Here is a 14,998-nt window from a genome sequence, read left to right as displayed (position 1 = left end):
TTCTAAATCAAATAGCTAAATAATCCTTGGTATGACTTCCATATAGCTTAGTATATGGTTCGCCACTTAAACTACTGTCTCCTTATTCTTCTAGTTAGATTGCTAGCTAAGGAGTGGATTTGCTAATTTCACAATATGGCATGTTGTAATGACATTCCAAAGCTTTCTGCAGAAGCAGCGTTCCTTACAAACCCCAAAGCACCAATCATGTATATTTATGTTGAAGTATTCTTTCTGTATGCAGTTTAAAGACGGACAGTCAGTCTATAGCCAATGGTAATAAAAAGTTAAACAATTTAATAACATCAAAACATCCACAAACATTCTTTAACATACAATAGCTATATTTGATGTATTTGTACAAAGATGCAATCGAAGGCGATCATCATGGTAACGTTTAGGTTGACTTTCAAACAGGCTTACTATGATGACTTTTTTGGAGTTGAATGGCATTGTCTACAATGACATGCAAGTTGTAATGAGCAAGGCTGTTCTAAGAACATGGGAACAACATTAATGCTTTAATTGGTATTTTGATGAGCTAGAATAGATCAAGTGGTAACTCGGTTGATAATTGTCTGCATGTTATAGCGAGCACATAAAACCACTGAATCATAACCTCACTGTGGAAACAACAGAAGTACTTTCCTGTTATCAACTGAGAGTTCTCAGAGCCCTAGCCTGATCTTTTGGCATTTCATGTGATATAACTGAGGCATCTGTTTTGTATTGTTATTTTGTCATGTATAAAACCAGGAAATAAGTTGATGAACAGCCTTTGTACACATATTAAAATCATATTTAATGAATGCATTTCAAATATAAAATGCCAATATTTGCTTCAACTGAAACAGGCTGACATCATCTGCTCACATACACATGTAGTTTGCTAAATGATGACTGGGCATGAGAGATCTGGTAGTATAAGACAAGGATCAATGTGGACTGGAGATTTATTTTTCTTCCTTTTTACATTTCAAACAGTTGTTGCATTTGACAAAAAAATGCAAAAAGCCTCAAAGGTTTTCACTGATTTGCAGTAATATAAAACACTCCCACATACAATAATATATACACATTTGGAAATTATGCATTCTGTTACAGTTTGATAAAACAAACAGCTTTATAAAATGAAGATGGCAGTGCAGCTGACAATGACACATAACATTTGACATTGGATTGTGATTGGTACGGATTATGTCATCTACTTCCTTTATGTCCCCTCCCCTCCACCAGTCTAATGAAAGTGTTGTTCTAAGGWTGGATGATGGACCGTGTTCAATGCTCTCACGCTGTGCTCTGATTGGTGGTTCCTTTGACTTCCATGGACACCTTCTTTTCTTTGCGACCTGCGTACTCGCCGATAAAGGAGCCATCCTCGTTGAACTGGATGTCCTCATCCCCATAGTCCACCAGGCTGTCCCCACTGTCCTCTGCTTTGATCTGTCCGCTCAGAGAGTGCTGGCTGCCCTTCAGTGGCTTCTCATCATTGTCACTGTGTCACAACATGACGGCACAAAGACAGGGGATTTCAAAACCACCTAATTTCACTCATGGCTTAACTCTATGGGCTTTATTGGTAAGAACAGGGACACAGGCGGGTTTGAACCCAAAGAGCTTAAATGAAGAGCTTCGGTGATTGGCAGCAATGTTTACCTCTGACTGACAGACGGATGAAAAATGATCAGATATGTGCACTAGTAAAGGGCACTCCTGTCAAGTGTACTTAAACCCTACATGTACAGTATATCAATGTATGTGACGATGAATGGGATAATTAAAAGAAGATGGGGTATTGATTTGGCTGTCAGGCTGATGCAGATGTTGACCGTGCACATGCTGCAGTCACAAGGTGCATTGTAACCCTGTCTGTATGGGGACAGATGCTCAGGCTGTAGTTTTCATTGAATTATTAAACAAGAGAGTGATCACATAAAGGCTTCATTGTGTAGACTAATGGTTTGGATTGGCATCATGATGCTCCTACATGGGAAATGATGGTGAAGTCAGGTGCTTCAGGGATCTGAGCATTTTTTGATTTTGGAGTAAAAATACAATAACAATGTGCTTTCCCATGGTCTGACATTGGGGGCCATATATTTTAGGGACCAGACGCAACACTCTACTTCACAACTTTACTGTGACCAAATGATGAAAGATGTCTAGGCTACTTCTGATTCATAACTCCAAGTTAGGTTCTGAGTGTGAGACTACTGATTGGAGTGAAGTGTGGGTCTCTGAGTTGCACTCTGTGAGTGTGATCTGAATCGGACCAGTGGAGGATTAATGAATTGAGCACAGATTTTACTGCCCCGGAGATGAGCTGCATTCAATTACACAGATTGGTTTTAGCCTCCTGCTGGGTTGTGATGTGGCCAGGCAGCCTTCCTTCATTGAGTTCCATTCAGAAACAAATAGTAACATCTGAACAATGAGGCTGTTACAGCTAATGACCTGAGCTCTACCACGACACATCTACCTAATAACAATCCACAATATAGGGTGATACCACATCAACATCACTGATGTGTAAACAACAACGGGGGTATTTGTTGCTGTTTACCACATCACGTTTAGAATACATGTTACTCAGCCCATCACATGTCTTGAACAGGGATGTCTGTGAAGGTCTGTGTTAAGCTCATGCATGTAGGGTTTTCTTTTTAAATCAGGAGAAATGCAGAGATAGAATTATACAATGTGATACAATTCAAAACAAAGTTAATATATGAGCTGATGTCTGAATTATTGATACAATGGCGGTTGGTGGTATGATTACCTGTATTCACAGAAGGTGTCATCATGGATACCCTGGGATTCTAGGTCTGGGTGAAGATCCTCTTTCTCCTTTACTGCTCGGAGAGAAAGATCAATGTTTAGGGTACCTTGAGTACAGTACAACATTCAATAAACAACTTTATACCATGTTAAAGACAAAGTAATGTTCTGCTAAAACGCCTTACAAGTTCTCACACATTCCTGTGTACAACATACTTAGTGCTTGATGTCAGCAACATTTACAATATGAGTAACAACTGAATCTTAATTTCAAAAGGGAAAGCTAACTATCAGTGACAGAACAAAGCCCTGGGATTTAGACTGTCTTTCTGATATGATAGGAGATTAGCTGAGCTGAACCTGGCGCTCAATAAGTGTATAAAGATGAAAGGTACTGTAAATGACCCCCTATCCCCCACAGACAGGACTGGCATTAAGATCCCCACCGCTGGCATGTGACCATAACATTTACATATCTTCTGTGTATTCTGTGCATTCTATGTTTTTTTATTCAAATGCTGCATATTTCAAATATGCTGTATTTATTTAAATGTTATAAATATAAATGCATATGCTCCCATTAATTTAATTTCCCATTATACTGTAAATATCAGCATTGAAATGTTGAACAGTGGTGTGATGTATATTTCTACTAATAATAATATATCAGCTTAAATATGTCTATAATGGTGTCCAGAGTGATCATTTCTCTTTGGTAATAAAGACTCTAAATGGGAATATAATTATGCCTAGTGCAGTGATTAGTTAGCATTCATAAGGTGCAATGTGTGTGTGTGTTTGTGTATGTTTGAGTACCTACCGGAATATTTCCCTCCTTTATTTCTGTTGACAAAGCAGGCGATTAACACCATGAGTGTGAGGAGAGCCACGACACACATCAGTCCGATGAACCAGCCCTGGGTAGAGATTCCTCCATGGATGCTTGCCAGACCTGAGGAGAGGAAACAACAACACTTTGACTCTGCCTTTCATGAGGACACTTGATTGAATGTTTACATCGACAAAGTCTATTGGATGCAGAAGCAGCAGGTGACGTTGAAATGGAAATGTACCAGTATTAATATTAAACAGCTAATCCCCTTGTCTAATTAATCAACTGAGGAGGCTGTTCAAATGGAATTCCTTTCACCAAGTCACAAAAAATATATAAAAAATCCTATTGACACAGAGAACCATGCATGATACCTTGAGACATGTTCAAGGACATTGGTGCACCTGCATACTTAATAAACCTTCAATTGGTTATGGTGATTATGTGTGTAGGGATTTGATTGGGGGGTGGGAGAGCTTTTTATTCTTTTCCAATAGCATCCCTGCTCACTTTAGCCCTGGTCCTGATTACATATTCAAACATACTAGTATTATCAACCCAGTTGTTAGTCATAAGGCGCACAGTGTACACAGTCCCAAGCTCCAGCCCCTCAATSARGTGGAAAGTCTTAGAGGAGTTAACTGCCTCAGAGATATTCCAGTTACCTTTACCTAGGTGCACAATCAGGGAGGGTTAGTACTCATGAGGGGGGAAGGGTTAAAGGGTTATTTACAGAGCGTTCGATGAAATAACACAGGACACAATTTCTAGCATGTAACGGTAGTACTGTATGGAGATGTCTCAGATGTTACCAATACATTCAAAATCACCTTAAAAGTATATCGCTATAAAATATACTACAAATGGACAGAGAAGTAATGTGCTTACGGTTGTTCATATATGCAACATAAGACTCTGAATCCGTTTGTTCGTTTCCTGGAATTCAACTGATGTTTGCAAAGTTGTCACTAACTGAGGAACTAATATTCAACAGGGCTGGGACTGACAGACAGATGAGGGAGGAAGAGGGGATAAATGMCAGAACAGGGTTAGTAAAGGATTAAGGATAGTACAGATCACATTCACACACAAAAAACATGGATCTAAAGCTGGTCAGGGACTTGTTGATGAAGTCAATCCATTTGCTTATGCACATACAGTGCAGTATATGTAGCCTAACATATGTGTCTCATGCTTAATACTACTGGAGGATATAGAATGAAGGCTTATCAATAACTGGRACGTTTCCTGAATCACTTCTAATGAAATTGACAAAGGAAAAGGAAAGCCAAGGAAAGCCAGCAAAGCTGAATGGAAATCTGAAGACAGTATGCATCCATTGAAACGTTCAGACGAAATGAACAATGCAAAACCCTGCTTATTGACTTTGCGTGTTCATTTTCTTAATACAACTGATTGCTATCGCTTTCAAATCACATAGATTGTGCTTCTCTCTACAACAGTATACATTTCGATGGAAATGTTAAATATCAGGGGTGAGCAGAAGTCCCTGTGCCTCACTGCAGCTTAACTCATGTACACAGCGGTGCTGCATACATTAGACAATAACAGACTAATAAAGTCTCTGAAGACTGGCACCCCAGGAAATCAAAGAACCACTGCAGCTGGAGGGGGGGGGGTGAGAATAATGCACCACTTCAAATTGCAAGTTTCAAAAGAAAGGTTGCACAGCTTTGGTACGACCGGTCAACGGAAAACAATCCCCTTCATCTCCCTCAGGCAAACATGCAAATCTTCGACTGTGTCTCCTGCTCAGGTGTTTGCTCAGGTGATAATTCAGAACACAAGGACACCTGTGTCTGGGCTGCCCATCCCTGTGAGCACAAATGACACACCATGGGTAAAGCTGGTGTATGACTCTGTAACTATGGTAATTCCCATKATTTGCTTAGTATGATTATTCTAAGTGACAAAAAATATCCCAGGGCTTGGCGTGTCTGTCATTGCACTGCTCAGCCTGGTATTAAAGGCTGCAGAAAGCATCTGTTGCCACAGCAGGGAGCGCAGCCCTGGCCCTGCCACAACGCCTGCAAAATGGCTCTTCAAAGTCAGAGAGATTTTTTTAAGCTGAGCCCAGTACACTTAAATATTCTGATCTACAGCTATCAACAGTTTCCACTTATCCACTTATCTCAGTTTCCCCTAAATATCACCCTCTCTGTAAGAGCTCACACCTCCRGCTCCTCCTCCTCACTCGGCCTGACTAGGCCTACATTTCCTCCAGCTCAAATGTTGRTACTGTATGGACATTTGCTTGTCCAACAGCACTATTGTTGTTTACTCAGTTGAAGGTTAAATGGAAATGTCAGGTGATGGTTTGGTCAATATCTTGCTGTGTAAAGGTGGACTTTSGCCCAACAAATCAATTAGACATATTTGTCCTGTTTGAACTACACTCACACCTTCAGGTATGGAATAGATTATTTATTTAAGGAGGCAAGTCAGTTAAGAACTCTTAAGAATTCTTATTTACAATGACAGCATAGGAACAGTGGATTAACTGCCTGGTTCAGGGGCAGAACAACAGATTCTTACCTTGTCAGCTCAGGGATTCAATCTAGCAACCTTTTACTGGTCCAACGCTCTAACCACTAGGCTACCTGCCGCCCCTTAAAAAACAGGACTGTCTTTAGTTAGTTAGTTAGTAGATAGTAGTAGTAGTAGATAGTTAAACAGCCAGTGCCAGAGGACCTGAGAGACCTACTGGGTACATAACTTAAAATCATGTCTGACTTTTAATTGGGGTGCACAATCGTGGCTTGAGCAATGAATACCATCAAACAACTAGCAAATAAGGTCTAATGTGTGGTTAGAGGTGATCATTGGTAATGATTTATACTACAGGAAGGGACTTTTCCTCTGATGAAACAAAGACGTCATCATTTGAACTTTTGTTGACACTACAATATACAGCATATGCACGTCTGATAGCCTTCCTGTATGCTGTACCTAAAGCTTCATTTGAACCCTCTGTTTGTAATACGTGTGGCATTGAGCCTGATGTTGTTGGAACAAAAGGCAATATTAATTTACAGATTCACTAATGAGACTGGATTCATATGAATTTATAAACGGGATCCTCATTACCATTGTTACTGRAGAGAAACCCACAAACTTTGTCTGAAAACAGCGGAGTCTGTATTGGTCTACTAATGAACGGAGGCATCAGAGTGCTCAGCGCTGATGGCAAGGGCACGCAACAGAGAAGGGCAATTATTCACAGATGAGGGGAGTATCTGCATCATCTTAGTTCCTTATTTGTGTGAAATATGTGTCTTAATGGTTTCTGACATCAGACTTGTTTTCTAAACGCCTGCTTGACCTGGTCAACCATGCAGGCAACTGGGCCAGGAGCTGCTGRCTCCAAGATTCACCTCCCACCTGTATATCAGCCCTTTATCCATATTCATGCACTCACAGCTAGTCTATGTTAAAGAAACTGCATACAGTATAGCTTATWGAAATCATACTAACAGATATCAGAAGAATAGTCGTTGTCAGAAATGGAATGCGAGAGCTACAGTACTACTCAAGTATCCACCAAGGATTTGATACAAATAATTAATGGATGACTCATGCAGAAATAAATCAATGTAGTTATTTCGCAGAGAATATACCTGTAGGGATGATTTACATCAGTGTTAGACTACATAAGTTGCTTTGTACTGCACATAAACAGAAATCTACATACTSACAGTGGATACCACTGTGGAAGCTGGTGAGGAGACGGAAGATAAAAAAGGAAAGCATTGCCAAGTAGATACATGTTTGGAAAGTGGTTTTAGCTTCCACACCACACAGTGAATGTATCATCAAGAAGATGGATACCCACCTGACGGGCATACATTATTATCAATTGCATAAGTTAAAAGCCTTACGTACTTCAGCATGGCACAGCAAGAACATGTGCTGACACCAACTGCAATATAAGCATGAAAAAGATGCAAAATGTTTCCCTACATAAATGTGATGGGAGATCCAATCATGTAAATTAAGCAGATTACAACTCAGGGCCATCTCCGTCTTTCCTGAGTTTACAGGGTATATATTCAAAACAATATTACATTAGTCACTTTACCCCTATCTATACTGTATGTACAGAATGTATTCACAGCCCTTGACATTTTCCACATTTTGTTGTGTTACATCCTGAATTTAAAATGCATTAAAAATAACATTTTTGTTACTGGCCTATACACAATACCCCATAACGTATTTGTAACGGCTGTCGTCTAATTGAGACCAAAGCGCAGCGTGGAAAGTGTTCATGATCTTTATTGTCAAGAATCACTCAAACAAACATAACGAATACAAAAACGAAAGCGAACAGTTCCATCAGGCACAGACACTAAACGGAAAACAACACCCCACAAAACCCAAACGGAAAATGACAACTATTATATGATCCCCAATCAGAGACAACGATAGACAGCTGCCTCTGATTAGGAACCACACTAGGCAAAAACACCAAAGAAATAGAAAACATAGATTCTCCCACCCGAGTCACACCCTGACCTAACCAAACATAGAGAATAAATAAGGATCTCTAAGGTCAGGGCGTGACAGTATTTCCATAAGTGGAAATACGTTTTTCTAAATYTTTTAAATMAATAAAAAATGAAAAGCTGAAATGTCTTGAGTCAATAAGTATTCAAGAACCRCTCTATTATGCAAGCCTAAATAAGTTCAGGAGTAAAAATMTGCTTAACAAGTCAAATAATAAGTAGCATGCTTTAAAAAAGCAGACATTGAATATCCCGTAGAGCATGGTGAAGTTATTAATTACAATTTGGATGGTTTATCAATACACCCAGTCACTACAAAGATACAGACGTCCTTCCTAACTTAGTAGCTGGAGAGGAAGGAAACCGCTCAGGGATTTCACTATGAGGCCAATCYTAACTTTGGAGCAGTTACAGAGTTTAATGTCTGTGATAGGAGYAAACTGAGGATGGATCAACGACATTGTAGTTACTCCACAATAATAACCTAATTGACAGAGTGAAAAGAAGGACGCCTGAATACAAAGTGTTAATTTTGGGGCAAATACAATACAACACATTACTGAGTACTAGGGTTGAATGGRGGGAACGGTGGAAACCCGGGTATCGAGATTTACCAGGAATTTCCCTCCCAAAACCACTCTCTTTTCCCGGGATAACCGAGGAACCAGTAAAATATTATAAATGATGTTTATGAACAGCATGGCTTGAAATTGAACTATTAAATTATGTGCAATGTCTAAATCTGGCTTCTCTGCAGACTTTGCATGATGAATCAACGCTCAGGGTGGGGACAGACAGCCCATCTCAGTATGGAGTGCAATTCACAATGCATGTAGACCTATCATCTCATCATGGTAACTTTTTTTCTTGTGACAGGTAGGCCTACATTTGCTCCAGCATAGCCTATACTACAGTAATATAAAGACTGAATGCACTTACTGACCGTATGTAATTTACTGTACCCATAATCATCTGGCTTTCGGGGGTCACCTTGTTTATTAATTGTTAATGTCACATCTGCTCCTGCCACACCCCCTAGTGAACATCCGGTGTCTCCTTGACCTGCAGCCACTTCTCCAGTACACTCTCTCTCTCTCTCCCTCCCTTTCTGTTTGTTTGTGATTGTGTGGTTGGAGACAGGTGTGCTGGAGCCAGAGCGGATCCTCACCAGCTGCAACTCGTTCCATAATCAAGATCTCTACAAATACTCAGTCCTGCCACTTCCACTCTGCCAGATCGTAATCTCTGCTCAGTCAGTTTATGATTCTAGCTATTTATGATTATTCAAGATCCTGTTACCCTGCTGTGTCTGTTTCCCTGCCTGACGCTGTTTATCCTCTCACTGCAGTTTTGCCGCTCTGACTCTGGCTCCTGTCTCCTGTTCCACATCTCACCAACCTGCTACCCTGTTCTGGATTCACCACACCACCACTCCTGTAACGGTCATCGTTGCATGAAGAAGGATCGGACCAAAGTGCAGCGTGGTAAGTGTTCATGATATTTATTAACACTGAACACAAGAACAAAATAACAAAGTGAGAAACGAAACCGAAACAGTCATGTCAGGTGCAGAAAACACTAAACAGAAAATAACTACCCACAAAACACAGGTGGGAAAATGCTACCTAAYTATGGTTCCCAATCAGAGACAACGATAGACAGCTGTGCCTGATTGAAAACCATACCCGGCCAAAACAAAGAAATACAACACATAGAAAAATGAACATAGAATGCCAAATCACACCCTGACCAAACCAAAATAGAGACATAAAAAGCTCTCTAAGGTCAGGGCGTGACACTCCATTGGATTCCTCTCCGGACCTGTTTACCCTGTTCCAACCCAGCTCACTCCAACCTCAGTCTCCACATCTAGTTTCCTACCACTCATACGAGRTTCCCCAGATCTGCACTCCATATCTCCCTGTGTTACAATAAATACCTTGGTTCATTCATCCCTGTTTCTTGGTCTGAGTCTGCTCTTGGGTTCCCCTGTGCTGCTCCGCCTAACAGTAAAGTTTTGTAGTTTTTTAATTTGCAGCTGCAGAGTTTTATAATAGCCTATCACTTGAATATCATTGCTTTAAATCAGTGCACATGTGAGCACTCTCTCACAGTCTTCCTCTCTCTCCATTAACACCATTCAAATGGCATCCAACATAGACAATCCTGTTCTAGATTGATATATAGCCTATATATAGATGTCCTAGCCTACCTCTTTCAGGTAAGAAATTCAATGCAGTACTAGCCTTATATTTAGCTAATTTATGATGGGTTATGCATTATAAGCTTCTAACGTATAGCCTCTGTCTCTTGCACAATACCCAAGCACCTGTGCTCCGCTGGCCTCTCTCCTTAACAAACGCTCCTTAGCTCTTGGAGTCCCATGCAGGAAAAGCTAGACTAGAATAGCCTGCTGGACTTTTTTTTCTTATACCAATAGACTATTCGAAGAGGGACGCAAAATCTTTTTGCTGAATGTTAAATACAGCAGCCAATAGAACTCACGGATAGTTTGAAAGAGCGAATACGCTATGGCGGTAGGCTATAGCAATTATTTATTGAGACACATAACCATTCAATCTTTGTGATGAGAAATTAAAGCCTTCTGCATCTAATTCTAGTTCTATATTACTCAAGGATTTCATTAGAATGATGAAGATAAGGACAACGAAACATATTTCTATTAACTGTTGAAAGTGAGMAAGGAACAAAGCAACAATAGAGAAAGAGGAGGTAAGCTAATAACATTAGGGGAAATATTATGAAAGGTATATATACTACTTTTACAAACAGGCTCTATTATATTTCAACGTTATAATCAAATTTGCTAGCCTATACTTGTAACTTTGTAGGCTGCATGTGCTGCACCAGAATCACATGTTCTCTTCTGCTTTATCATGGTTTGAAAGATGTGCGTAATTCCAGTCCATATAATACAATACAGTAAAACAGTTCACACTCAAAAATATTAGCCTARTGGAGCTAGATTCATTTATTTACCCAAGATAGCATACAGCTAGCTACATCTATTGGCTTTTATGTTTTTCTGTTGAGCATAATGTGCAGTAGCCTACACATATATGTATTGGATAAAGGCACAATTATTTGGTCTTTTTTGGGCTTGTGCTCATTAAATGTTGTTAATGTATTTAATATATGGTTCATCAGGGTCAGGTAGCATCAGGTTTGAATTTTCATGCTGATCAAAGCTCTAATCAAATCCAGACATATTTTTATGCTTTATAACGCTTTTGAATGACACTTCCGGTTTGGCGGGAACATTTGTAAAATACCAGGAAAATATTCAACTCTACTGAGTCCTACTCTCCATATTTTCAAGCATAGTGGTGGCTGAATCATGTTATGGGTATGCTTCTAATGGTTAAGGACTGGGGAGTTCAGGATAAAAAAATAAAAATAGAATAGAGCTAATCACAGGCAAGATCCTAGAGGAAAACCTGGTTCAGTCTGCTTTTCAGCAGACACTGGGAGATGAATTCATCTTTCAGCAGGACATTAACTTCTCTAGGATAGGATAACATTTTCACGTTTGGATGAAAAGCATACCCAAATCCAACTGCCAGCTACTCATCTCCAGAAGAAAAGATATGCATATTATTAGTAGATTTGGATAGAAAACACTCTGAAGTTTCTAAAACTGTTTGAATCATGTCTGTGAGTATAACATAACTTATTTGGCAGGCGAAACCCCGAGGACAAACCATTCAGATGTTTTTTTTTTGAGGTCACTCTCTTTTCAATGGATTTTCATTGGGAATCCAGATTTCTAAGGGACCTTCTTGCAGTTCCCATCGCTTCCACTGGATGTCAACAGTCTTCAGAAATTGGTTGACGGTTTGTCTTTTGTGTAATGAAGAAGTACGGRGCGTGACCAGAAAGAGGCGCGTGACCAGAAAGCTAGCTATAGTTTGTTTTAATCCTCTATTGAACACAGATCATCGCGTCTTCAATTTTATCGATMATTTACGTTACAAAATACCTAAAGTTGTATTACAAAAGTAAAGAAATGTTTTGGCAAAGTTTACAGGTAACCTTTGAGATATTTTGTAGTCACGTTGCTCAAGTTGGAACCGGTGTTTTTCTGGATCAAACGCGCCAAATAAATGGACATTTTGGATATATATTGATGGAATTAATTAAAAAAAAGGACCATTTGTGATGTTTATGGGACATATTGGAGTGCCAACAACAGAAGCTCGTCAAAGGTAAGGCATGAATTATATTTTTATTTCTGCGTTTTGTGTCGCGCCTGCAGGGTAGAAATATGCTTCTCTCTCTTTGTTTACTATGGTGCTATCCTCAGATAATAGCATTGTTTGCTTTCGCCGAAAAGCCTATTTGAATTCTGACATGTTGGCTGGATTCACAACCAGTGTAGCTTTAATTTGGTATCTTTCATGTGTGATTTAATGAAAGTTWGATTTTTATAGTAATTTATTTGAATTTGGCGCTCTGCATTTTTTCTGGCTTTTGGCCAAGTGAGACAGTAGCGTCCCGCCTAAACTCAGATTTTTGGATATAAATATGAACTTTACCGAACAAAACATACATGTATTGTGTAACATGAAGTCCTATGAGTGTCATCTGATGAAGATCATCAAAGGTTAGTGATTAATTTTATCTCTATTTCTGCTTTTTGTTACTCCTCTCTTTGGCTGGAAAAATGGCTGTGTTTTTCTGTGGCTATGTACTGACCTAACATAATCGCAAGGTGTGCTTTCGRCGTAAATCCTTTTTGAAATCAGACACGTTGGCTGGATTCACAACAAGTGTAGCTTTAATTTGGTGTCTTTCATGTGTGATTTCATGAAAGTTAGATCTTTATAGTAATTTATTTGAATTTGGCGCTCTGCATTTTTACTGGCTTTTGGCCAAGTGGGACGTTAGCGTCCCACATATCCCAGAGAAGTTAAACTAAAACACAAGGCCAAATCTACACTGGAGTTCCTCACCAAGCAGACAGTTAATGTTCCTGCCTGGCCGAGTTACAGTTTTGACTTAAATATACAAAAAATCTATGGCAAGACCTGAAAATGGTTGTCTAGCAATGATGTCTAGCAACAAAATGTAGAATAACTCAAGGGGTATGAATACTTTCTGAAGGCAATGCATCTACCTCAATTACCTCATACTCCTGCACATTGACTTGGTACTGGGACCCCGTSTATATAGCCAAGTTATTGTTACTTCATTGTGTATTTACTCCTTGTGTTATTATTCTCTCTGCAATGTTGGGAAGGGCCCGTAAGTTAGCATTTCACTATTAGTCTACACCTGTTATTTACAAAGCACGTGACAAATAAAACATGATTTGATTTGACATTACTCCCACACTCGGAGAAAGCATACTTATTTTGATTTCATACCATAATGGTGTTTTGTTTAGTAAATCAATCTAAACATGCATTCTTGCATTTCATTAATCCCAGAAGCCTGCTTACTGTGTTTGATTGAAAAGGATGCTATGTTTTGTTAACCATTTATTTCAATTTACAAGCCCTTACGATTAGAGAGTACCCAAATCAATTATTACTATTGTTAGACAGAGGCTATGTGTGATGTGGCACCACAGTGCAGACCCTACATTACACATTCAAGTGCACTTGCTTATTTTCATTAGATTCTAATCATCTTTGACTGGTGTCACCCCCTTATCTCCATTCCCAAAGACTCAGTTGAATTGAGCTTGGCCTGGTTCRGACAGAGTACATCTACCACTCCACTGAAGTAGAACTGACATAGAATTCATAAGATGAAAATGTTGTGTCATATGCATGAGCCAAACATTGCAATGGCAATCTACTTACCTTACCAATTCCTATATAATTATACAATACGATGCAGAAAATGTGCATTTTCCCTTGCTGAAGGCAATTCTCTTTTCCAGCCATTTGTTTCATAGCTCGCTTTCTCCTTCAAATCAATAAGCATTTGCTCTTTTATGACAATGATGAATGAAACCCCTTCTCACACCCTTATGATATTGTTTACCCACAAACATTACTTAGATGGAGATATGAAAAGCCTGGCAGTCGGAGCCAATATCATAGTCCCTGAAATTCAATGAGCTAATACATTACTGAAATGGCTTGGTCATCTACAGTGTACAGGCTTGGTCATTTACGGTGTACAGGCTTGGTCATTTACAGAGTACATCATCCCTCTAATACAAAGTCCTGCTACCACGTCTTGCTATTTTCCCCAACAATACACCCATACCCCCCTTCCATTCTCAAAGGATTCCCTCTAGTATCCCCCTGCCACAACTCGGCCTGTGTGACTTACGTGCTTCAGGCGTGGTGGTGCTCTCCTTGCTGACCCGGGGCCCACAGCCCACCCTGGTGCAGGGGCGCAGGTAGAACTTGTATCTGCTGATGGCCTCCAGGTTCTGCAGGACCCACATGGTGGTGTCAGGGTTGCTGATGTCCACAGTCTGCAGGACACCCACCTCGTCTGTGTCGTTGACTAAACACACACAGAGACTCGATTAAACGTGTCTTCATGTATTTAAAAAAATATATATATATTTCACCTTTATTTAACCAGGTAGGCTAGTRGAGAACAAGTTCTCATTTACAACTGCGACCTGGCCAAGATAAAGCATAGCAGTGTGAACAGACAACAACACAGAGTTACACATGGAGTAAACAATAAACAAGTCAATAACACAGTAGGAAAAAAATGAGTCTATATACATTGTGTGCAAAAGGCATGAGGAGGTAGGCAATAAATAGGCCATAGGAGCGAATAATTACAATTTAGCAGATTAACACTGGAGTGATAAATCATCAGATGATCATATGCAAGTAGAGATACTGGTGTGCAGAAGAGCAGAAAAAGT

At 39.7% G+C, this 14,998-nt stretch overlaps 1 protein-coding gene across 5 annotated transcripts in view; it reads right to left on the bottom strand.

Moving 5' to 3' along the window:
* Window positions 1–269: 269 nt before the first annotated feature.
* The window catches only part of LOC111969545 (neural cell adhesion molecule L1-like protein), a 93,049-nt gene continuing 78,320 nt past the window's right edge, over window positions 270–14,998 (bottom strand). For all 5 annotated transcript variants that reach the window (XM_023995744.2, XM_023995727.2, XM_023995737.2 and 2 more), the window contains 4 exons: window positions 14,443–14,622; window positions 3,599–3,730; window positions 2,780–2,852; window positions 270–1,495 (listed from right to left, as the gene is read on the bottom strand). In XM_023995744.2, coding sequence (XP_023851512.1) covers window positions 1,288–1,495; window positions 2,780–2,852; window positions 3,599–3,730; window positions 14,443–14,622 — 593 coding nt within the window. In that variant the 3' untranslated portion in view covers window positions 270–1,287. The remainder of the gene's footprint in view (window positions 1,496–2,779; window positions 2,853–3,598; window positions 3,731–14,442; window positions 14,623–14,998) is intronic.

Source organism: Salvelinus sp. IW2-2015, linkage group LG1 (genome assembly GCF_002910315.2).
Source record: "Salvelinus sp. IW2-2015 linkage group LG1, ASM291031v2, whole genome shotgun sequence".
Lineage (NCBI taxonomy): Eukaryota > Metazoa > Chordata > Actinopteri > Salmoniformes > Salmonidae > Salvelinus > Salvelinus sp. IW2-2015.
The sequence above is the reverse complement of the archived record's forward strand: the minus strand, read 5'-3'. Positions and strand labels throughout refer to the sequence as shown.